At 36.0% G+C, this 26798-nt stretch overlaps 1 protein-coding gene across 1 annotated transcript in view; it reads left to right on the top strand.

Annotated features, from left to right (window-relative positions):
- Positions 1–26798, top strand: part of DNAH14 (dynein axonemal heavy chain 14) — a 344464-nt gene that overhangs the window by 9400 nt on the left and 308266 nt on the right. Inside the window, exons 3-7 of the mRNA XM_058533894.1 lie at positions 7966–8117; positions 12598–12728; positions 15635–15787; positions 17139–17251; positions 20450–20512. Coding sequence (XP_058389877.1) covers positions 7966–8117; positions 12598–12728; positions 15635–15787; positions 17139–17251; positions 20450–20512 — 612 coding nt within the window. The remainder of the gene's footprint in view (positions 1–7965; positions 8118–12597; positions 12729–15634; positions 15788–17138; positions 17252–20449; positions 20513–26798) is intronic.

The raw sequence follows: 26798 nt of genomic DNA, 5'->3' as shown, positions 1-26798 counted from the left end.
AGCTTGTACACTCATCTGGCACCCCAGGTTTGTCAGGACACCTCTAGACAGCCTGGATCTGGTGGCCAGAAGGGCTTATGCTCTCAGGTCCATAGTACTGTAACGAGTGGAGAAAGTTCTTAATTGGCTGCCACACCCAGACACAGCAGAGAGACAACAGACTGAGGCACTTGGTCTTTCTGTGAAAGAGGCCTATTAGTTTGTCTTCATAGCTGCAGCCTGAGGGGCAGAATTCTAATTAAACACACATCTATGGGCTGACTGTAATCCTCTCAAGAGACCTGGGAGGGCAGGTGCTCTCTTCATGCTCCTCCTCTGCCATGCTCCAGAGTGCTGGGTTCTCCTGGAGGGAAGCTTGTATACGCATCTGGTGCCCAGTTTTTATATCTGGTGTCCTGGTTTATGTGGATGCCACCCAGGGGATGCCCCTGATTGCCTGGTTCTAGTGGCCAGCAAGGCTTGTGCTGTGGCTGTGTAGGACTGTAAGATATGGAGAGATGCTTCTTGTCTGGCTACCATTCTGGACACAGGGCACAGCGCAGAGATAGCAGACTGAAACACATCCCCAGTTTTTCTGTGAGAGAGGCATATTTGCTTGTCTTGGAGCTTTGGCCTGAAGGGCAGACTTCTTGATTGGTGCACTTCTGCGGTCCTACTGAGGTGCTCTCTGGGGACAGATGCCAGTGGGCGCCATCTTTGTGCTCTCCCTCTACCTTGCTCCAGGTCACCGGAATCTCCCAGGTGGGAACTTGTGCACTAGTCTGGCGGCTGCTGACCAGGAGACACCCCTTGATCAACTGGCTCTGGTGGCCAGTAGAACTTGCACTTTCGGATTCCACTGCGCTGTTACAAATGCAGAAACAGTGCTCAATGGGCTACCCTCCCCCAGGGCACAGAGCAGAGACAGCAGACTGAAATGTACCCTCAGTCTTTCAGAATAATCTAACGTTGTAAAGGAGGTGTGTTAATCACTTATAAGCCAGTATGAAGATTAGAAGACAAAAGTAGCAAAAAGAACTTTATAATAATTTGTTAATATATATACAGGATAAAAAGATGTACGTTGTGACATCAAAAACATAAAACATTGGGGAGGAATAAAAATGTAGAGCTTTAGAATGCATTCAAACTTAAGTTGCTATCAACTTAAACAGATTGTTGTAAATATGTTATTTTACGTAAGCCTCATGGTAACTGCAAAGCAAAAACCTATAGTAGATACACAAAAGATAAAGGAATCTAAGCATACCACTACAGAAAATCATTCAATCACAAAAGAAGAGACCAACAGAAGAAGAAAGGAAGAAAGGACTTATGAAACAGCTAGAAATCAATTAACAAAATGGCAATAACTCCATACCTATCAATAATTACTTTAAATGTAAATGCACTAAATTCTCCAATCAAAAGACATAGAGTGGCCAAATGGATAAAAAAAACAAGACCCATCTATATGCTGCCTACAAGAGACTCACTTCAGTTGTAAAGACACACAGAGACTGAAATGAAGGGGTGGAAAAAGATATTCCATGCAAATGGAAACCAAAAGAAAGCTGGGGTAGCTATACTTATCTCAGACAAAATGAACTTTAAGACAAAGACTGTAATAAGAGACAAGGTCGTTATATAATGATGAAGGGGTCAATCCAATAAGAGTATATAACATTTGTAAATATTTATGTACCCAGCATAGGAGTGCCTAAATATATAAAGCAAATATTAACAGACCTAAAAAGAGAAATAGATAACAATACAATAAAGTAGGGGACTTTAATACCCTACATTCATCAATGGATAGATCATCCAGACAGAAACATTTGCCTTAAATGACACATTAGACCAAATGTACTTAACGGACACATACAGAACATCCCATTCAAAAGCAACAGAATGCACATTTTTCTCAAATCCACATGGGATGTTCTCCAGGATAGACCATATGTTAGGCCACAAAACAATTCTTAATAAATTTAAGAAGTTTGAAATCATATTGAGGATCTTTTCTGACCACAGTGGTATGAAACTGGAAATCAATTACAAGAAGAAAACTGGAAAATTCACAAATATATGGAGATTAAACAACACGCCAGTGTACAGCCAACAGTCAAAGAAGATATCAAAAGAGAAATAAAAAATACCTTGAGACAAGTGAAAATGGAAATACAGCATAACAAAACTTATGGGATGTAGCAAAAGCAATTCTAAGAGAGAAGCTCATCATGGTAAATGCCTACCTCAAGAAAAAAGAAAGATCTCAAATAAACAACCTAACTTTAAACCTCAAAGAACTAGAAAAACAAAGCCCAAAGTTAGTATAAGGAAAGCTATAACAAAGATCAAAGCAGAAATCAATGAAATAGGGACTAAAAAGACAATCGAAAATATCAGTGAAACTAAGAGATGGTTCTTTGAAAAGATGAACAAAATTGACAAACCTTAAGCTAGACTCACTAAGAAAAAAAGAAAGAGGACTCAAATAAATAAAATCAGAAATGAAAGAGAAGACTTTATAACCGATAGCACAGAAATACAAAGGATCATAAGAGACTACTATGAATAATTATATGCCAATAAATTGGACAACCTAGAAGAAATGGATAAATTTCTAGAAGCATACAACCTACCAAGACTGAATCATGAATAAATAGAAAATCTGAACAGACCAATTACTAGTAAGGATTTGAATTGATAATCAAAAACCTCCCAACAAACAAAAGTCCAGGACGAGACAACTTCACTGTGAATTCTACCAAAGATTCAGAGAAGAACTAATACCAATCCTTCTCAAATTCTTCTAAAAAATGAAGAGAAGGGAACACTTCCAAACTCATCTTACAAGGCCAGCATTACCCTGATACTAAAACCAGACAAGGATGCCACAAGAAAAGAAAATTACAGGCGAATATCTCTGATGAACATAGATGCAAAAATCCTCAACAAAATATTTGCAAACCAAATTCAACAATACATTAAAAGGATCACACACCATGATCAAGTGGACTTTATGCCAGGGATGCAAAGATGGTTCAACATCCACAAATCAATGTCACAACCCACATTAACCAAATGAAGGATAAAAATCATGTGATCATATCAATAGATGCAGAAAAAGCATTTGACAAAATTCAACATCCATTCATGATAAAAACACTCAACAAAATGGGTATGGAGGGAAAGTACCTCAATATAATAAAGGCCATTTATGGCAAGCCCACAGCTAACATCATACTCATCAGGAACAAGACAAAGATGTCCTCTCTCACTACTTTTATTCAACATAGTATTAGAAGTCCTAGTCAGAGCAATTAGGCAAGAAGAAGAAATAAAACTCATCCAAATTGGAAAGGAAGAAGTAAAACTGTCACTAGTTGCAGACGACATATGATATTATATAAGAAAGCCTTAAAGACTCCACTAAAAAACTGTTATAACTAATAAACATATTCGGTAAAGTTGCAGGATACAAAATAAAGATATACAATAATCTGTTGTGCTTCTATTCACTAATAATGAACTAGCAGAAAGAAATTAAGAAAACAATCTCCTTATAAATTCATCAAAAAAAAAATAATAAAGTACCTAGGATAAATTTAACCAAGGAGGTGAAATACCTGTACACTGAAAAATACGAGACATTAATGAAAGAAATTGAAGAAGATACAAATAAATGGAAAGATATTCCGTGTTCATGGATTGGAAGAATTAATATTGTTAAAATGTCCATACTACCCAAAGCAACCTACAGATTCCATGCAGTCTCTATCAAAATTCCAATGACATATTTTGGAGAAATAGAACAAACAAACAATCCTAAAATTTTTATGGAACCACAATAAACCCCAAATAGCCAAAGTAATTTTGAGAAAGAAGAACAAAGCTGGAGGCATCATGCTTCCTGATTTAAACTATATTACAAAGCTATAGTAATGAAAACAGTGTGATATTGGCATAAAAACAGACACATAAATCAATGGAACAGACTGGAAGGCCCCAAAATAAACCCGTGCATAGATAGCCAATTAATTTACAATAAAGGAGCTGAGAATATACAATGGTAAAAGGACAATCTCTGCAATAAATAGTGTTGGGAAAACTGGACCACTACTTTAAACCATACACAAAAATTAATGCAAAATGGATTAAAGACTTGATCCTAAGACTATAAAACTTCTAGAAGAAAACATAAGTGGAAATCTCCTTGACATCGGTCTTGGTGATGATTTTTTGGATTTGACACCAAAAGCAAAGGCAACAAAAGCAAAAATAAAATGCTTCTGCACAGCAAAGGAAACCATCAGCAAAATGAAAAAGCAACCTACCAAAAAATGAATCATATTCCTCAAAAAATTAAAAATAGAAATACCTTATGATCCAGCTATCCCACAAACCCGAAATCAACAATCCAAAGAGGCTTATGCACTCCTATGTTCATCGCAGCTTTATTCACTATAGCCACGACATGGAAGCAATCCAAGTGTCCCTCGACTGATGATTGGATAAAGAAGATGTGGTATACATATACCATGGACTACTACTCAGCCATAAAAAAAGACAAAATCGTCCCATTTGCAACAACATGGATGGACCTGGAGGGTATCATGTTAAGTGAAATAAGCCAGAAGGAGACAGACAAACAGTGCATGATTTCACTTATATGTGGACGATGAACCAACACAAGGACAGATAGAACTGTTGGTGGTTACCAGGGGCTGGGGGGTGGGGATGGGCACAAGGGGTGGAGGGATGCACTTATATGGTGACTGATAAACAATAATGTACAACAAAAATTTCACAATAAAAGAAAAGGAGCACAAACAAAAAACAAAACAAACAAATAAGAAATGTTCTCTGAAAAAAATGAATCATATTTTGCAAATATGATTTGAAAATCATATATCTAGTAAGGGGTTAATATCCAAAATATATAAAGAATGCATACAACTCAATAGCAGAAAACAAAACAATTTGAGTAAAAAATGGGGAGAGGATCTGAATAGACATTTTTCCACAGAAGACATACAGATGGTCAACAGGTACATGAAAAGATGCTCAACATCACTAATCATTAGGGAAATGCATATCAAAACCACACTGAGATATCATCTCATACCCATTAGAATGGCTATTATCAAAAAGAGAAGAAATAACAAGTGTTGGTGAGGATGTGGAGAAAAGAGAACACTTGTGCACTGTTGGTGGGAATGTAAATTGGTACAGCCACTATGGAAAATAATATAGAGGTTCCTCATAAAAGTAAAAATATAACTGTCATATGATCCAGCAATTCCACTTCTTGATATTTATCCAAAGGAAACAAAAACTCTAACTCAAAGATATATTACACCCTTGTGTTTATTGCAGCATTGTTTACAAGACATGGAAACAAGCTAAGTGTCCATCAATGGATAAATGGATAAAGAAAATGTGGTGCGTGTGTATATATATATATACACACAATATATACAATGTAATATTATTCAACCATAAAAAAGAAGGAAATCTTGCCATTTGTGACAACATGAATGGACCTTGAGGGCATTATGCTAAGTGAAATAAGTCAGACAGAGAAAGACAAATATTGTATGATCTCACTTCTATGTGAAACCTTAAAAAAAAAGCCAAGCTCACAGATACAGAGAACAGATTGATAGTTGCCAGAGGTGGGGGGTGGAGATGGGCAAAATGGGTGAAGGCAGCCAAAAGTACAAACTTCCAGTTATAAAATAAATAAGTCATGGAGAGGTAGTGTACAGCATGGTGACGATTGTTAGTAATACTGTATTGTAAATTTGAAAGTTGCTAAGAGAGTAAATCTTAAAAGTCCTCACAACAAGAAAAAAATTTTTAACTCTGTTTGGTAGTGGATGTGTGGTGATCATTTCACAATATACACAAAAATCGAATCATTATGTTGTACACTTGAAACTAATATAATGTAATTTGCCAATTATATCTCAATAAAAAAGGAAGGAGTGGTCTAAAGTATCAAATAACACTGATTAGCCCACTAAAACGAGGACTGAAAATGTCCATTGAATTTACTGACCTGACTTGAGTGCTGTTTTAGTGGAGTTCCGAAACCTGGCTGGAATGGATTAAGAAGTAGACGGTAGATGAATAAATAGAATAGTGACTATATGCAACTCTTTTGAGAAGTTTGACTATGAAGAAAGGCAAGATATAGTTTGCTAACTAGAGGGAGATGTGGTCTAGGAATAGGTTTTATTTAAGGTGCTTGGATATTTAAGGCTGCTTGGATATGGAAAGGGAAGAAAAGAATCATTAATAGTGCAGGCATGAGGGGATGAGGTCTAAACAAAAGGCAGAAAGCACTGGTTTTGGATGGGAGGAGAAACAGACACCTCCTTTATTAAGTCAGGAGGGCAGGAGGGAAGGATGGGTACAGATGTGGGTTGCTTGGCTTATTTGGCAGTGTAAAGTTGGAGGAATTTCCATCTGATGCCTGTTATATTCCCTGGCAAGTAGGCATTGAGATCAGCTGGAGAACAGAGATTGGAAGGTAAAGGTTTGGGTATTTGAGGAGTCTGGAGAAAATCTGAGATAACCATTGAAAAGAGAGAAGAGCAAGTTAACCAGACAAACAGGATTTCAGGTTTGAGTTCAGGGTCCATTTGTGGTTAATTAAAGTGCATTTGGGGGGTTACCACTCCAGCCATTTGTGGGCCTTTCTCTAACACCACTGGGCTGTGCGGATGTAGAAACAGAGCACATAGAGTTGGGTTCATCCATGGCTGCCTGGTGTTTTGCCATACAGGTGAGACCAAAAGAAAAATAGGGTTTAGGATATTGGCAAGAGTGATGTTGAAAGACAACATAATCTCAGGTGGATAAAGAGAAAGATGAAAAAAAATAGAAGGATGACGGATTGTAAGAAAGTAATGGGACAATGAACTGGGTGTACCAATGAGGTCCAAAAACGGTGATGTTGGGAATATTAAGCAAGCTGGAAGGATGGAGGCCAATGATGACAGGCACTAGGATGTGATCTTGGGAGTGGTTGATTGAGGTGGACTAGAGATGAGAGGACGGCTAGAAAGTGGGGGAGGAGGACATGGTATCAGACAGGTCTGAATTCAGGAACACTAAAGTCTTCCAGAATGATGGCAGATTTGATATGGAGAAAGTAGGTCCTTCCTGGAGCCAGGGTTCCAGATTAATTGAGTGACTAGGCAATTGGTGGATGTCAGTGAAGATTGGAAGAGTACAATATAATGAAAAGGCATGAGCTTCTGAGACATAGGATTTTTTTTAAAGAGGGCAAGTTGTAATGTTTTGAAAGTGATAAATGGGGAGCAAGCCCACTTTCCAGTCTTGAGGTATATGGGTTATCGGAGTATAAACAACCCCTACTTGAGAGGGTTGCACGTTAGTGATGTCTTTAGGAAATAACCAGCTTTCAATAAGGCAAGGGGGTGGGAGAAACTCTTAGAATAGACGTTAAAGATGAAGGACGCTTTTCACAATTGTTTCACACAAACTTTCCACGGAAGCTCCTATTTTCTCATTGTGATCAGTCTTCCGAACAGTCCTGCTTTCCTTTCTTTCTCTCATCCCCCAGCCTCTCCCCCACATGAGGATTCACATTTTAAAGATTAATTGTAACAATAAAATCAGTCACCAACATTTTCCTGAGTAAGCACTTATTATAAGCTTTAAAAGTATTAACTAATTTAATCCTTGTAACACTCTTCAAGGTTCTTACTATAACAGTCCTCATTTCAAAGGTGAGTAAAGTAAGGCAGATAGGTAACTTACAAAGTAAATCACAGAGCTGTGAGTGGTAAAGCTTGTAATTGAGCTTGTAACCAAGGCGATTTGACTCAGAGCCTGTACCTGTAAATGCTATAATGATGTAATGATCAACTATATTGCTTGGTATGTGGAATTACCATGGTATTATTTATAGCTCATGCTGGTTATTCAGCTAATAATGGTTGTATTTTCAGATTACCTTCCAGAAAGTAGGACTCAACAGGATGTACTTGCTCCAGAACCAGTTCCCCATAAGAAGAAAGAGAAACCAAAGGAAAAAAAGGATCAAACTCACGCTTGTCCAAAAGTGAGGAAGAAAAGGCTTGTGTCATTTGATAGAACGGGTATGTGGTATCATTAACCCAGCTTGTTTAGAAGACACTACACTTTTTCAAATTATTCTGTGGTTTTGTGTGCGTATGATGAATGCTGATTTTAGAAGCAGCAGTCTTACTGAATTTTATGTGTTTGGTTGCTTAAAAAATTGTTAAAATGTTTTATCTTTTTGAAAACCTAAATATTAATCGATTAAAAAATTGACAGACTATTCAATGACTATGCTCTTAATTAAGAACAATCTCTGAAGATTATGGTTATAGAACTATAAATAAGATAAAGTTGTATGGTTTTGTTTTATCCTTTTAGTAAAACTTTATGGTATCATTATATTTAACAATTTTATGTCTTTGTCTGACATAGAGTTTAAATCCCTAAATAAATAATTCATTGAAACAGATTTTTTTTCCTCCATTAACATTTTCCAGTTTGTACTTTCTCTATACCAGAAATTCTTATTTGTATTACTATTTTAAGTTTTATAGGAAAACGGAAACTTTTCTATTTTTCACTGAAATATCATTAAGCTATTGAAGCTTAAACTTCAGGGCCTCTCCCTTACATGGGCTTCATATTTTAAAAAAGAAGATCCTCAAAGTTATAAATGCCTCAGATAGCACACAACCTGCATGGATGGGAAGGTGTTCATGCTGTTATCTAATCCCCACCCCTTGAGTGTGGGCAGGACCTGTCACTGCTTCTAAACAATAGAACATGGTGAAGGTGATGGGCTGTCACTTCTGTGATTATAGTACATTATGTAAGACTCCATCTTGCTAGCAAACTCATTCTAGAATCTCCCTCTCCTCTGCCGGCTTTGAAGAAGCAAGCTGCTATGACTTCTACAGCCAACAACCTGGAAGTAGAGCCTTTCCCCACTGAGCCTCCAAATGAGAATCCAACCCCCGCCTAACACTTGATTGCAGGCTTTAGAACTCTAACAGAGGACCCAGCTAAGCCATATACAGACTGCTGACCCACAGAAATGTGTGTTGTTTTAAGCTACTAAATTTGTGATGCATTCAGAAAACTAATACAGTGGATCTCATTGCACAAATACAATCACTGTTGCTATGCGTTAAGAATTCTTAGTAATTTGGCACATTGCTCTGCAGTGTTTTGAAATTGGTATCAGTGTAAGAAAGAGTAACAATTTAGGCTTAATGGCTGCTAGATAACAATCTAATCCTTTAATGATTAAATTTCTTTAATTTGCTCCCTTCATTTAGCTTCCACAAACCCGTGAAGACATAGACCGGTAATGACTTCAGTATTTAGGGTTTTTTTCACAGATTTTTAAAAAATTATGATAAATTTCAAATATAAAAAGTAGAGAATATGATTTAACAAATATCCATGTACTCACTACCTGGATTTACCAGATGTTAATATTTTATCATTTGTTTGTAGGAAGCTATAGCGAGTAGAATTCTAAAATATCCTCCAATAGTCCCACCCTCTGTTGTACACACCTTGTATAATCCCCGCCCCCTGCGTGCAGGCAGAACCTGTGAATGTGACGGAATACCATTCCTATGATTATGTCATTTTATTTGGCATTTTTGAGAAGTAACTAAGGCCCCTAATCAGTTGACTTCACGTTAATCAAAAGGGAGATTATCCTGGGCAAGCCTGACCTAATCAGATGAGCCTTTAAAAGGGACTAGAAACAGTAGTGGATGCCATCCTGCTGCTTCTGAAGGGGCAAACTGCCATGTTGTGGAGAGAGCCTCATGGCAAGGACCCAAAGTAGACCTTAGTAGCTGAGAACAGTACCTCGCCAACAGTTAGCAAGAAAATAGGAACCTCAGTCACACAGCCACGAGGGAATGAATTCTGCCAAAAACCTACGGGAGCTTGGAGGCAGTTCTTTCCTTAGCTGAGCCTCGATGAGGGCATAGTCAGCCAACATCTTGATTTCAGCCCTTTGAGACCCTGAGCAGAGGACCCAGCTAAAACTAGCTAGACTCCTGACTCATGGCAATTGTGAAATAATAAATTTGTATTGTCTTACACCAAGTCTGTGGTAATTTGTTATATAGCAATAGAAAACAAATACCAAAGTAAAATGGTACAGGTGCAGCTAGAGCCACTCCCACCTTTTCGTTTCCCTGTTCTCCTGTCTCAGTTACCATTAGGGTCAGCTAACAGCTATGTTGAAGTTGGTGACTATCTTTTCCATTTATGGTTTTATATTTTTTCTACATTTGTACTTACCCATTGTGGTAGTTTAAAAATTTGTCCACATATTCTTTGGCACTTCTTCCTTCAAAAGGTGGAGTCGTATTCCTCTCCCTTTAAATGAGGGCCAGACTTAGTGACTCAATTCTAGCAAATAATATAGTGGAAGTGATAGTTCTCAATTCTAACAAGTAGAATATGGTAGAAGTGATGGTGTGTGACTTCTAAGGTTAAATCATAAAATGCACGGGGCCTCTTCTCCTGCTTTCTCCTTTGGCTCACTCTCTGGGGAAGCCAGCTGTCACGTGACACTTAAGCAGCCCTGCAGAGAGGTCCGTGTATTGAAAACATGAAGCCTCCTGCTAATAGCCACGTGAGTGAGCTATCCTGGAAAGTGATCCTTCAGTCCCAGCCAAGTCTTCAGATGACTGCAGCCCTGGCCAACATTTTGATTGCAACCTCATGACAAACTCTGAACCAGAACCACCTAGCTAAGCTCCTTCTGAATTCCTGACACGTAGAAACTGTGAGATAATAAATATTTATTGTTTTAAACCTTTAATTTTTAGGACAATTACTTACACATCAATAGATAACTAATACATCCATAAAATATATGGCTTTATTTTGTGTATGCAGGGGCTCACACGCAATATTTATATTTTCCAACTTTTAATTTTTTGCCAGTCTGATGGGTGAGAACGGCTTTTTCATTGTCATTTTAATTTGTAATTCCCTGATTACTAGTGAGGTTGAACATTTTTTCATATGTTTACTGGCCATTTATCTTTTCCTGTAAATTGATTGCTCATCTTTCTATCAAAATGTTTATTTCTTATTGATTGGGAAGAATTCTTTAAATTTTTCGTCTATTAATCCGTAGCCTCTTAAATAGGTTATAAACATTTTCTCCCTATTTGTTAATTCTATTTTAACTTTGTTTATGGTGGCTTTCCTTCTGTATAAGTTGCTAAGTTTGTGGAAGTCAAATTTATTATCATTTTCCTTTTAACTTGCTTTGATTGTTTTTCAGGAAGCCTTTGCTACCTCAGGTTTATAAACATATTCTCCCATATTTTCTTCTAATACTTCTATAATTTGCTTTTCCACATTTACTTCTCTAATATATCTATAATTTATGCTTGCATATAAATGCATGTTTTTCTAAATGACTAACTACTTTCCCATTACAATTTATGAACAGTCATTCCTCTATTGATTTGAAATACTTTTTCACTTACTAGATTTTCCTTTAAAATGGCCATATCTCTAGACTCCAATCTATTCTACTGATCTGTTTTTCTTTTGTATGCCAACTCCATGCTACTTTGATTTCTATAGGTTTATATTTTTATATCTGAGTCTGTAATATTACTTATCCTCTTGGATGGACATACACAGTTTGTGCCATCTCCTTGTATTAATGTTTTCAGTACCTCCCCTTCTCTCTTTTATACCTAACATTAAGTAGCTTTCTTTTCAATTAAGTATTTTTAATTTATTTCCATGTTTAAGCAACTGACAGGGCCCAGACTAGGGTGACACAAGTGAAGTGCCTAGGGCACAAAATTTGAAGAGCAGCTTACTCTTAGCCCTGACACTGTTTTATATAATAGCTCAAGTCTCGTTTGATCCGTAAGAAAGGAGTTGTTTTGATCAGCTGGTGTTTGTGATTTCTGGAGGACCAGAAATCTCAAACAACCTCGTAGCATTGTTGGTTTTGCCAACATGGCTTTTGGTATGCTTCTCCTCCCATGATTTGTTTTATCAAGAAAAGAAGGTTAAGGGCTAAGAGGACAACCTATAGAGCATGGTGAACAAAAGCCAAGAAACGAGAATGTTTCAAGGAGAGACGCATCGGCTGCTAAGAGATCAAGAAAGATAAGGTCTGAAAGGCGTCTACCGGATGGGTATCCTTAGGAAGAATATTTCCATCTCGCATAGTCGTCCCTTCTTTTCTGATCCTACTGCCTCCACTCCAGCTTAGGGCTTTATTTAGGAAAGCCTTCTAACTGGCTCCCATTCCAGTGTCTTCTCTTGCTAACCACCTGTGTAACTGTGGAATTAGGTCTTTTGTGATTGCTTTCTTAAATGGAAAAATATTATTCCTTCTTTCCAGCTTCTGTTAAAATTAAATTTTAAGCTATATTTTCTTCTCCAATTATAGTCTTTGTGTAAACTTTAAGCATAAGTTACCATTTACATTTTTTTCTCTGTAGAAATAATTGAAATATTATACATTATCCTAAAGTGATGCCCATATTCACACTTATATTGGATCTTTTTTTTTTTAATGTTCTAAACCAGAACCAAAAGATGATGATGTGATAAGACATATTATTAGACTAAGAGAAAAGTTGGGTTGGCAAACGATATTACCGCAGCACAATTTGGAATATGAAAGTTCTAAAACTGCAATTCAGAAGATTATTCTAAAGGTATTATTCTATTTGACTCATTTTTGTAATATAGAAATTAATATTTGAAACTGTACCTTAATTTTTATTTCATTCATTTCAGATATTATGTCAAAATTGGACATTATTAAATTAATATCAAATTACAATCATTGTTTCATGGCAAATGCTTATAAAAAGTGTTTTACCTCATTTCATTTCACTTATTTAAAGAACAGAAAACAGATAAGACATTTGTCTGAACTTTGAATCTCTTCTTATGTTCCTGTTTATCAGTTGTTTGTGATTTTAAAAGAAATCCTAATGTACTTTTATAATATTCTATCCTTCTCACTCTCTCACTCCTTGGTACCTGATTTTCTGTCTCATCATCTCTGTATTTCCTTCTCCTTTCCATTTTCTTCTTACCCATTAGCGTCTTCAGAGAAATTTTATCTTGTCCAAGCTCACATGACTAGAGGGTATAAGCTGTGATAAGAACTAAAATCTGCCTCCTGTGACCTCATTTCTTACAGGTGACCTAAGATCGAGCAGGATTATCTCTTCCTACTTTTAGATCAGGGATTCTCAAAGTACAGTCCCCAGGCAAGCAGCATCAGCATCCCCTTGGAACTTACTAGAAATACATATCCTCATCTCCACCCCAGACCTTCTGAATCAGAAACTCTGGGGGTGGATCCCAGCAATCTGTATTTTATTGAGCCCTCCAGGTGATTCTGATGCACGATTGAGAACCACTGTTCTAGACCACAGGTCAGCAAACTTTTCCTGAAAAGGACCAGATAATAAATATCTTAGGCTTTGCAAGCTATATGATCTTTGTTGCAATTACTCAACTCTGTCATTGTAGTGCAAGAGCAGCGATAGACAATACATTAGCAAATGGATGTGGCTGTGTTCCAATAAAACTTTATTTTCAAAAATAGGCACCTGGTCTTGGCCATAGTTTGCTGATCTCTGCTCTAGACTGTTACCATGAGGATAAATGGTCTTTTGATCATTGTTCGGAGGCAGCATTAATGTAAAGGAAAGTACCTACGTAATGGAATCAGATTCACTTAGCTTTCAATCTCTATTTATATGCTCACTGTGTTATTTTGGGCAAGTTCCTAACCTCTCTGAGTTTTAGTTTCTTTGACCTTGAAATGGAGATAATAGTACTTACCTTAGATAGCTGTGAAAATTAAATGAGACAATGCATGTGGCATTGGCCCTGGCAGATACTGGACATGGTAGTTAAAAAAAAAAAAAACATAGCTGTACATGAACTTAATATCCTTGGACTCTCTAATAAGGTATGTTTCATTTGTATGTGAAGAAAGGATTGATAATATGAAAAGACACTTGTTTTTAATTGAAAAAGAATAATTTAATTGGAACATATTATTCTTATGCTTCGATAATTGGATTATTTAATTACATCTATGATCCATTTAGTTTCTGTGTCTACATTAAATTTCTAAGAACCTCAACTTTTTGGAAGCATAATTTAGAACAAAAATGCTTCAAGTGGCCAAATAACTGTAACAAAGCCCATGTAGTATACAAGTCATCACTCAGAGCTTGTTTATTCCATTTTATTTGCAGCTTTTAAATTTGATTTTTAAGGTTTCTAGGTACACATTATATCAGGAGTCAAAATAGGAAAGGGAAACAGCTGAGACAATTGGGAAGAAACAATAACAGTCTTCAAGGAAGAGAAAAATTTAAAAATAAAATAAAACTGGTTCCAAAATTTAAAATTACAGTGATTAGGAACTGTTTAGTTACTCAAATCAACAGCTTCTGAAAGCATTACTAAATTATAATAAGAATACTAAATGCTTCTTTGTAATAAAATTTAATTATCCAGAAAAGACTAAATTAAACTTTCTTATAGAGTTTTCATACATAAAAGTTTCAAAGCTAAAAGAAATAAATTTCACTTAAAAAATTTTCTTAATGTGGAATGACTGATTTCTCAATAATACCATGTAAATAAGGAAGAGGCATTACAGTTTACTGTAGTAACTCAGAACATGGGTTTAAAGTCAGACTTGTATTCACATTCCTACTTTGCCTTTTCCTGACTTCGTGACTTTTCTCAAATTACCTAACTTCTCAAAATATAATTCCTACATCTTTTTAGTGAGATTAAAAAGATCAAAATTTAATCTCAAATTCAAGAGATTAAATTTAAGAAATTAAACTCTTGTGGTTGTAAAGATAATGTATGTGAAACACTTATTACTTATAAATATTTATTACTTAACAAATATTAGCTATTGTGATTATAATACTAAACCACCTTCATTATCAAAATAAATGGTAAATTTAATATGCTCAAAAGGCTTCCGGTGTTGGCAGACAGATTTACTGAAAGTGCAGGATATATGTAAAAGGTATGTTGTTGTCAAGTTTTTTAGATTAATCGTCATGTATTAGTAAGCATATAGATCAATTTTCATGAATTTTTTTTTCTTTTTTGTGAGGAAGATCAGCCCTGAGCTAACATCCTTTGCCAATCCTCCTCTTTTTGCTGAAGAAGATTGGCCCTGATTTAACATCCGTGCCCATCTTCCTCTACTTTATATGGGATGCCACCACAGCGTGGCTTGACAAGCGGTGCATCGGTGCGCGCCCGGGGCCCGATCCTGCGAACCCCGGGCTGCCAAAGCGGAGCGCGCGCGCTTAACCGCTGCGCCACCAGGCCGGCCCCTTCATGAATGTTTTATAACCACATTAAGTATAAGAATGAAAATTAAATATATTAAATCTTTTATAAGATTGATCTTGTTGAACTTTGATTAGACCCAATTTGATGTTAGCTTTCCTCAATGGTATTATTTTTAATCTATATTAAAATTGTTTCAATTTACAGAGTAATCTATTCAGCCATTTTATTACTTAATTTGGTCAAGTTAATTAAAAATATTTTTTAACCTCAGGAACCTTTGCAAGATGATGGAGAATTTGTATATTGCCTTCCTCGGAAAAATCCTAAAGTCCTTTATAATCCATATGATCTTCAGGTAGTCTCTGCCTACAGAGCTAGACATTGCAAAGAATTTTGGATTATTACTGCTTCATTTGTCTCAAAGGTAAAACACAATGGATGTTTTCAGCTTTAAGAATCATAATGGGAAAATATTACCCAATTTAGAATTCAGCTGGATAAATTTATCTTTGTATGTTTTAGACAAACCTGGTCACTTGAGGAACAGTTTATGCTTAAGAGCTTCCTTGGGAGAAAGTTATTTAATAGTGATTTTTTTTTTCTTTGTTGTAGAGATTTAGGTTTGAAGATTCAATTTTAAGAATTTTTTTTTACCTCTCAAGTACTGTATTAATATTTAGTGTAACTTTTTTGAGAAAGAACTAGACAACAGGCATTTGCTGGCAAGTATTAATAAAAGAGTGTTTTCTCAGATTTATCAGACACTTCATTGGCAGATGTAGAAATCCCCCATTATACTATTAATGGCACTTTGTTTAACGCCTGTTTGCCTTCCTCAGCGCTCCCAGCCTCCCAACAAAACTTTCAGTATACCTGGGCAGGACCACGTCTGAATGAAGTATACGCAGCTATGGAAATATCTCTAATACGCATTATCAACTGAAAATGAAAGGAATGACTTCTATATAAACAAAAATATGCACATAAATACATATGTGCTGATATAGGCATACTTTTATTTATGGAAGAAATTTAAGAAAATGTTAACATTTGGATGGGGGAGAAGGACTCTTGAGAAGAGAGAGAATTCATGGTGAAGGGCCTGTGAGCTTTGAATGTCAAAATGGGGTGTCTGGGTAGCGGGATTATTAACCACTTTTGAACTACTACATTGCTGTAGTTAAAATTAAGTTCAGGGGCCGGCGCCGTGGTGCAGTGGCTAAGTGCGCATGCTCTGCTTCAGCGGCCTGGGGTTCACAGGTTCGGATCCCAGGCATGCACCGACGCACCGCTTGTCAAGCCGTGCTGTGGTGGTGTCCCATATAAAGTGGAGGAAGACGGGCACAGATGTTAGCGCAGGGCCAGTCTTCCTCAGCAAAAAGAGGAGGATTGGCATTGGCTGTTAGCTCAGGGCTGATCTTCCTCACACACACAAAAATTAAGTTCATAAATATTACTTTTACAGAAAATGTGAAAATTATGAGTCTCAAAAAATGAATAGCTGTTTGTGAAAAGTATCTCAGGGTGAGGAAGAAGTTTCTCTTGTCCTCTCTCTATTGGAGCACAAGAAATAGCATTCAGAAATGGCAAGGATAGAAGCAGTGTGTGAAGGGATATCAAGTTTGGGCGTAGATGAAGTGGTGGAGGTCAGGTATGGAAAAAGCTTAATTATGAAAGCTAGTAGTTATGAGCCAAATACAGGTTTTCTTAATTTCTTGAAAATAGCACATTTTTTTAAAGAAAGAAAGTCATGTTTTTGTGCTTTATATTTGCAGGTTATTAAAATAGGTGATGTAGAAGAAATAGAACTTGTACCTACTTTGGAATGGCTATTAGAAAGAAGATGTTACTATTTATTACAGCCATTCAAGATATTTTACAATTTTCGGTGAGATGAATGAAAATGAAATCAATAATTTGTAGTATGATCCTGTTGAAATAGCAACTGCCTGGATGACATCTGAGTTCTACTACAGTAATGTCATTTTTATGGGGAATTAGAGAGGGAATGGGGTATTCCCTAAAAATCTTTTAGATTAAGGAAGCTTACCCACTTAAGTATTAAAACTCTTAATTTTAATCTTTTTGGCTAAATATTGTAAGAAAAATATATTTTATAGTCAAGCAAACTTAAGTTGACTATAATTACCTTAATTTATCTTTGTTTATCATGCATTTATTCATTAAATGAATATTTATTGAAGTCTGCTAAGAACCAGGAGTTATTCTAGATATCTAGATGAGATACCATATTGAACAAATCAAACAATTGTGTTGCTCTCAAAGAACTTAGATTATAGTGGGTGAGAGGTGATTAAAAAACACATAAATTTGTGAAATGTCAGGTAGAGATGAAATGTTACGAAGGAAAATAGAATTAGGGAGCTGGGGACAGCTTGTTTATTCAAGGTCATCATTTAAAAGTTATCTGGTTCTAAGTTACGTTACACTACGTTACATCCGATCAGGATTCCCGGGACTCGCATTCTTCCTAAAGTAGTCCCGGCCTGTTGTTCTTTCAGTGTTTGTGTCTAGTTTTACAATTTTTTTGTTTTCTCTCTGATGTCTGTCTTTTCTTGTGGTCTGCTGCTATCTGCTGGGGACTAGGAAAAGAGATCAATAATATTTTAAATTATTACATTTATTATGATAAATAGTTGAAATAACTAAGAAGCTGAGGAACTTTTTTTTTTTTAATTTTTTTCTTGCAGTAACACTGGTTTGTAACATTGTATAAATTTCAGGCATACATCATTATGCTTCTATTTCTGCATTGATTACATCATGTTCACCACCCAAATACTAATTACAATCCATCACCACACACATGCGCCTAATCCTCCCTTTTGCCCTCCTCCTGCCCCTCCTCTAAGACAAGTGAATTGAATTTTTGGCAGAAAAGTTATTCACTCACTGAACAAATACTTCCTGTGTACCTGTTCTGTTCCACTGTTATGGGCACTGGCGATACAACTATGTAAAAAAAACTACAAGGTCTCTGATCCTATAGAACTTACATGCTAATGGAGAGAGAGATAATAAGTAAATAAATAAGATAATTTCAGATCGTGATAAAGGCCAGAAAGATAATAAAACAGACATGTATGTGTGTTGCTCCTTTAGTTAGGATGGCCAGAGGTGTGGTATTTAAGCAGAGACCTAAACAATGAAAAGGACACATCCATGTGGGGTCTTGAGAGAGAATAATTTCAGACAGAGACTATAGCAAGTTTGAAAATTTTAAGGCAGGAACAAGTTTAGTGTGTATTAGAAGGTGGGAATGGCGTGACTGAAGAATTGAAGAGGGTGGTAGGAAATGAAGCTGGTTCTGTTATTGTCTGGAACCCAAGTCACACGCAGTGTAGATCAAGAATACATATGAAGTTGCATCCCTGTAAATTAGGCACTAGCAGTGATGGTACATGTTTTTGATTCTGGATTATCAGCTTACAATACTATCCAAAGTATTATTTTCTATAGCTATTTATTTAAACTCTGTCAATGTTGGACTTCCCACTGTTGTCCTTGCCTTATAATAAATCCTCAGGGTCAATTCTGCTCTAAATAATTTTCATTGATTGAACTTTTGAAACCCAGTTAGGAACTGGGACAAGAATCATCTTTTTATATGACATTTGGCATCAATAAGTCCACAGTCAAAATGATTCATTTTCTTTATTCATGTTAAGAAAAATATAAGTTAAATTTTAGTTTAAAACTTGCAGATTTTTTTTATTTTTAATATATTTTATGACATTTTTATCACTAATATTGTAACAAGTAACATTGCAAATAGGAAAATAAGATAAATATGAAGTGTTAATGACTTAAGGTGGCGATGCCACATATACAGTGCAGGGATGACTTGAGCGTCATCGTTAGCTTTTTGCTTCATGAGACTTGCTGGAGGATTAGCGTCTGTGGCCTGGTGCACCCATTATACCATCACTGGGTCCCCTCTGATTCCTGGGGGGGAAAATCCCTTCTAGATTTCCAGGGATCTTCTAGAGTCCTGAGGTCCCATGCCTCTATGGCTCTGGACTAAACTGAGATAGGAATTTATTCGGAATGCCTCTTTGGAGCCTGATTTAAGGGCAAGTTACTAGATTTCTCTGAGGCATTTCTGATTTCTAAGGCCTCAGCTGTGCCTGTTTGAATGACACCATGGAATTCTGTTTGAGCTGCTTGGATGGCTCCAGGCCGCCTTCCGTCTTCTCTGATTCAAAATCAGCCAGTGACATCACTAAGACTGACTGGTTGGTTGGTCTATCGGGCAGTCTTTTCCCCACCATTCTTCCCTCCCCATTTGCTCTTTCCCACTACATAAAGAATCTCACTTTGGCAAACAAGAATCACATCTCAGTGTATTTAAGAGTGATTATTTTCATCAAGATGGAAAAGTTACTGAGGGAGAGATTGTGATATGGCTCTAGACTAGTCCCACAAGTGCATAAAGTAGGCGGCAATATTCACTTAGAGAAGTTGAGGGAGATTTGCAGAAACAATCGAACATGTCTATTTCATGTGTGAAAGTTAAGGATGATGGGTAGTCACCAGGGAAACTTCAATTTCTTCTCATATAGTTCCTTTGAGTTTTAAAATTACAAATGCATCTTTTTTTAAAAAAACATAAGTAGGAAATAATATCAAAATGACATACTTTATCTTAATTTTTTACTTACCACTATACAATGATTTCTTATCAATGTATCTTTTCATTATCACTGAATATCGAATCTTGACTCTTCTTGAAATATGAGTCTCTTTTAAAAATAGTAAGCCAATAAATGTATAAAGGAAAAGAATATATTTTTATAGTTTTAATATTTATTGGAATGTTGCAACTAAATTAATTATGTCTCTGTGAGAATTGTAATGACTTCTACTTACATTTGCTTTTTGCTCTATATTCTGTTGGTAGTTCGGGAGAAAAGTGATATGGTTTAGTATTTACTTTAGGTAACTCAAGATGGATGAAACATTCTAGACAATTTTCTAGTATTACTATAAATTTACTAAATTTACTAAATTTATTCCATATAAATACATGATTTATGAATATAGTAAGAAATGTTTTTCCTTTCAGACTTAATAAATCGTTTGTTACTTGGAAATTGAATGTTAAAAGAATTAAGACAGAGAAGAGCAGGTGAGTCTTGGTATGCAATATACTTATAAAAATTTCAAGAGGAAGCCTTATTTTATCTATGTAATATGGAAGTGGGTATAAATTAATTTTCATTCAGCGATTGGAAAGTCACATTTCATAGGCTTTATGATTAAATTTAACCCATCTTATTTTTTTAAAAGACTATTAATATTGTATATTAAACATGTTATATATTATTATATATATAAATAGAATAAACACATTATATTTCTCAGTATACCAGTCTGTGGCATGAAGAAATCATAGTACTATGAAGGACCTATGATAAGTTCCCTTGGTCACTTGATCTAACTTTTTGCTTCCTAAAAGAGCAATAATTAAGTCATACAAGCTAGATGACAGCTAATTCCCTCTTGTAGGATCTCCAGCAGCCAAGTTTTGTTGTTGTTATTAAACTTTTTACTTTGAGTTAATTGTGATTGACATGCAGTTGTGAGAAATGGTACAGAGAGATCCCATATGCCATTTACCCAGTTTCCCCCAGTGATGACATGTTGCAAACCTATAGTACAATATGATAACTAGGACAGTGACATTGATGTAATCAAGATACAGAATGTTTCTATCACCTCAAGCCACATTCACTTCCCTCCCACTCCCACCCTCTCCTTAACTTGTGGCAAGCAATAATCTGGTCTCCATTTCTATAATTTTCTGTATTCAAGAATGCTATTCAAATGGAATCAACAGTGTATAACCTTTGGGATTGATTCTTTTCACTTAGCATAACTCTCTGGAGATTCCTCCAGGTTGTTGCATATATCGATAGTTCCGTTTTATTGCTGAGTAGCAGTCCATGATATGAATGTACCACAGTTTAACCATTTACCTGTTGAAGTACACCTGGGTGTTTTCCAGTTTCTGTCTGTTACAGATAAAGCTGCGATAAACATTCATATAGAGGTTTTTGTGTGAACATAAGTTTTCGTTTCTCTGGGGTAAACGCCAAGGAGTGCAATAGCTGGGTCATACGGTAATTGCACATTCAGTTTTTTTAAGAAACTACCAAAGTGTTCCAGAGTGATTGTACCATTTCTTATTCCCACCAGCAATGTATGAGTGATTCAGTTTCTCCACATTTGTGCCACCATTTGGAGTTGTCCTCGTTTTTAGTTTTAGACATTCTGGTAGATGTGTAGTAATATCTCATTGTGGCTTGAATTTGCATTTCCCTAATCATTAATGATATTGAATATCTTTTCATGTGCTTATTTGCCATCTGTATAAATTCTTTGGTGAAATGTCTCTTCATGTTTTCTATACATTTTCTAATTGGATTGTTTGTACTGCTGACTTTTAAGAACTCTTTTTATATTCTAGATGTGAGTCCTTTGTCAGATACATGGTTTATAAACATTTTCTCGTTGTCTTTGGCTCGTCTTTTTTTTTTTTATGATGACTACTATTTATTTATTTACTTTTTGAAAATTCTGTGGTTTATTTATATATACATTTATTTTTTTTAATTTTTTGTTTATTGCAATAACATTGGTTTATAACATTGTATAAATTTCAGCTGTACATCATTATACTTCTATTTCTACATAGATTACATCATGTTCTCCACCCAAATACTAATTACAACCCATCACCACACACATGTGTCGAATTATCCCTTTCACCCACCTCCCTCCCCCCTGCCCCTCTGGTAACCACCAATCCAATCTCTGTCCCTATGTGTTTGTTTATTGTTGTTATTATCTACTACTTATTGAAGGAAATCATACGGTATTTGACCTTCTCCCTCTGACTTATTTCACTTTGCATAATACCCTCAATGTCCACCCATGTTGTCACAAATGGCTGGATTTCATCGTTTCTTATGGCTGAGTAGTATTCCATTGTGTATATATACCACATCTTCTTTATCCATTCATCCCTTGATGGGCACTTAGGTTGCTTCCAAGTCTTGGCTATTGTGAATAACGCTGCAATGATACAGGGCTGCATGTATCTTTATGCATTGGTGTTTTCAAGTTCTTTGGATAAATACCCAGCAGTGGAACAGCTGGATCATATGGTAGTTCTATCCTTGATTTCTTGAGGAATCTCCATACTGTTTTCCATAGTGGCTGCACCAGTTTGCACTCCCACCAGCAGTGTATGAGAGTTCCCTTCTCTCCACATCCTCTCCAACACTTGTTGTTTCCTGTCTTGTTAATTATAGCCATTCTGACGGGCGTGAGGTGATATCTCATTGTAGTTTTGATTTGCATTTCCCTGATAGTTAATGATTTTGAACATCTTTTCATGTGTCTGTTGGCCATCTGTATATCTTCTTTGGAGAAATGTCTGTTCAGATCTTTAGCCCATTTTTCAATTGGGTTTTTTTAGTTGTTGAGATGCATGAGTTCTTTATATATTTTGGAGATTAAGCCCTTATCAGATGTATGGTTTGCAAATATCTTCTCCCAATTGTTAGGTTGTCTTTTCGTTTTGTTGATGGTTTCCTTTGCTGTGCAGAAGCTTTTTAGTTTGATGTAGTCCCATTTGTTTATTTTTCCTATTGTTTCTCTTGCCCGGTCAGACATGGTGCTTGAAAATATGTTGCTAAGACCGACGTCAAAGAGCGTACTGCTTATGTTTTCTTCTAGAAGTTTCATAGTTTCAGGTCTTACATTCAAGTCTTTAATCCATTTGGAGTTAATTTTTGTGTATGGTGTAAGGTAAGGGTCTACTTTCATTTTTTTGCATGTGGCTATCCAGTTTTCCCAACACCATTTGTTGAAGAGACTTTCTTTTCTCCATTGTATGTTCTTGGCTCCTTTGTCAAAGATTAGCTGTCCATAGATGTGTGGGTTTATTTCTGGGCTTTCGATTCTATTCCATTGATCTGTGTGTCTGTTTTTGTGCCAGTACCATGCTGTTTTGGTTACTATAGCTTTGTAGTATATTTTGAAATCAGGGAGTGTGATACCTCCAGCTTTGTTCTTTTTTCTCAGGATTCCTTTACCTATTCGGGGACTTTTGTTGTTCCATATAAATTTTAGAATTCTTTGTTCTATTTCTGTGAAAAATGTTGTTGGAACTTTGATAGGGATTGCATTGAATCTATAGATTGCTATAGGAAGTATGGACATCTTAACTATGTTAATTCTTCAATCCAAGAGCACAGAATATCTTTCCATTTCTTTGTGTCTTCTTCAATTTCTTTCAGCAATGTTTTATAGTTTTCCGTGTACAGATCTTTCACCTCTTTGGTTAAGTTTATTCCTAGGTATTTTATTCTTTTTGTTGCAATTGTAAATGGGACTGTATTCCTAATTTCTCTTTCTGCTACTTCGTTGTTAGTGTATAGAAATGCAACTGATTTTTGTATGTTGATTTTGTATCCTGTAACTTTACCATATTCGTTTATTACTTCTAAAAGTTTTCTGGTGGATTCTTTAGGGTTTTCTATATATAAAATCATGTCATCTGCAAATAGCGACAGTTTCACTTCTTCCTTTCCAATTTGGATCCCTTTTATTTCTCTCTCGTGCCTGATTGCTCTGGCTAGGACTTCCAGTACTATGTTAAATAGGAGTGGTGACAGTGGGCATCCTTGTCTGGTTCCTGTTCTTAGAGGGATAGCTTTCAGTTTTTCACTATTGAGGATGATATTAGCTGTGGGTTTCTCATATATGGTCTTTATTATGTTGAGGTACTTTCCTTCTGTACCCATTTTATTCAGAGCTTTTATCATAAGTGGATGCTGTATCTTGTCAAATGCTTTCTCTGCATCTATTGAGATGCTCATGTGATTTTTATTCTTCATTTTACTAATGTGGTGTATCACGTTGATTGATTAGCGAATGTTAAACCATCCCTGCATCCCTGGAATAAATCCCACTTGATCATGGTGTATAATCTTTTTAATGTATTGTTGTGTGCGATTTGCTAGTATTTTGTTGAGGATTTTTGCATCGATGTTCATCAGTGATATTGGCCTGTAATTTTCTTTTTTTTGTGTTGTCCTTGTCTGGTTTTGGTATCAGGGTAATGTCGCCTTCGTAGAATGAGTTAGGGAGACTTCCCCCCTCCTCAATTTTTGGAAGAGTTTGAGAAGGATAGGTATTAAGTCTTCTTTGAATGTTTGGTAAAATTCACCAGGGAAGCCGTCTGGTCCTGGACTTTTATTTTTGGGGAGTTTTTTGATTACTGTTTCGATCTCCTTACTGGTGATTGGTCTATTCAAATTCTCTACTTCTTCTTGATCCAGTTTTGGAAGGTTGTATGATTCTAAGAATTTATCCATTTCTTCCAGATTGTCGAATTGGTTGGCATATAGCTTTTCATAGTATTCTCTTATAATCTTTTGTATTTCTGAGGTGTCTGTTGTAATTTCTCCTCTTTCATTTCAGATTTTACTTATTTGTGCCTCCCCCCTTTTATCTGGGTGAGTCTAGCTAAAGGTTTGTCAATTTTGTTTATCTTTTCAAAGAACCAGCTCTTGGTTTTATTAATTTTTTCTATTTTTTTTGTCTCTATTTTATTTATTTCTGCTCTGATTTTTATTATTTCCCTTCTCCTACTGACTTTGGGCTTTGTTTGTTCTTTTTCCACTTCCTTTAGGTGTATTGTTAGATTATTTATTTGAGATTTTTCTTGTTTGTTGAGATAGGCCTGTATTGCTATAAACTTCCCTCCTAGAACCACTTTTGCTGTATCCCATAAGTTCTGGCATGTCATATTTTCATTTTCATTTGTCCTCAGGTATTTTTTGATTTCTTCTTTGATTTCTTTGTTGACCCAGCCATTGTTCAGTAGCATTTTGTTTAATCTCCACATATTTGTGGCTTTTCTGATTTTCTTCCTATAGTTGATTTCTAGTTTCATACCGTTGTGGTCAGAAAAGATGCTTGGTATTATTTCAATCTTCTTAAATTTATGGAGACTTGTTTTGTGGCCTCATATGTGATCCATCCTGGAGAATGTTCCATGTGCATTTGAAAAGAATGTGTATTCTTCAGTTTTTGGATGGAATGCTCTGTATATATCTACTAGGTCCATCTCTTCTAGTGTGTCATTTAAGGCCAATGTTTCCTTATTGATCTTCTGTTTGGATGATCTATCTGTTGGTGTAAGTGGAGTGTTAAAGTCCCCTACTATTATTGTGTTACTGTCTATTTCTTTTTTTTTATAATTTAATTTAATTTATTTATTTTCCCACCCAAAGCACCAGTAGATAGTTGTATGTGATAGCTGCACATCCTTCTAGTTGCTGTATGTGGGATGCGGCCTCAGCATGGCCGGAGAAACGGTGCGTCGGTGCGCGCCCAGGATCCGAACCCGGGCTGCCAGCAGCGGAACGCACGCACTTAACCACTAAGCCACGGGGCCGGCCCTGTCTATTTCTGTTTTTATGTCTGTTAATAATTGCTTTATATATTTAGGTGCACCTACATTGGGTGCGTAGATATTTACAAGTGTTATATCCTCTTGTTGGATTGTTCCCTTGATCAATATGTAATGCCCTTCTTTGTCTCTTTTTACAGTTTTTGTTTTAAAGTCTATTTCGTCTGATATGAGTACTGCTACCCCAGCTTTCTTTTCATTGCCATTTGCGTGGAGTATCTTTTTCCATCCCTTCACTTTCAGTTTGTGAGTGTCTTTAGGTCTGAAGTGTGTCTCTTGTATGCAGCGTATATATGGGTCTTGTTTTTTTATCCAATCAGCCACCCTATGCCTTTTAATTGGAGCATTTAGTCCATTGACGTTTAAAGTAGCTATTGATAAGTATGTACTTACTGCCCTTTTTTAACTTTTTTTTTTTTCCTCAGTGTTGTAGTAGTCCTCTGTTCCTTGCTTCTTCTATACAGAATTGATGGTCTCTTTAGTTTGACCTCTGTCTGAAAGCTCTACTCTTTAACTCCCCTCCTCCCTCCTTTTATGTTTTTGATATCATATCTAACCTCTTTTTTGTCCATTTGTATCCATTACATTCTTATCATGGAAATAGATAATTTTTCCCATTTGTGGTCTTCTCTTTTCCCCTTAAATCAGTCCCTTTAACATTTCTTGTAGCACTGGTTTCTTGGTGACAAACTCCTTTAATTTTTGCTTGTCTGGGAAATTTTTGATCTCTCCTTCCATTTTGAATGATAACCTTGCTGGGTAGAGTGTTCTTAGCTGTAAGTTTTTTCCTTTTAGCACTTTAAATATATCGTGCCATTCTCTTCTAGACTGTAAGGTTTCTGCTGAGAAGTCAGCTGATAGCCTTATGGGATTTCCTTTGTATGTAACTTGACATTCTCTTGCAGCTTTTAGGATTCTCTCTTTATCT

The sequence above is a fragment of the Diceros bicornis genome, chromosome 38 (assembly GCF_020826845.1).
Source record: "Diceros bicornis minor isolate mBicDic1 chromosome 38, mDicBic1.mat.cur, whole genome shotgun sequence".
Classification (NCBI taxonomy): Eukaryota; Metazoa; Chordata; class Mammalia; order Perissodactyla; family Rhinocerotidae; genus Diceros; species Diceros bicornis.
This window is presented reverse-complemented; position numbering and strand designations above follow the sequence as displayed.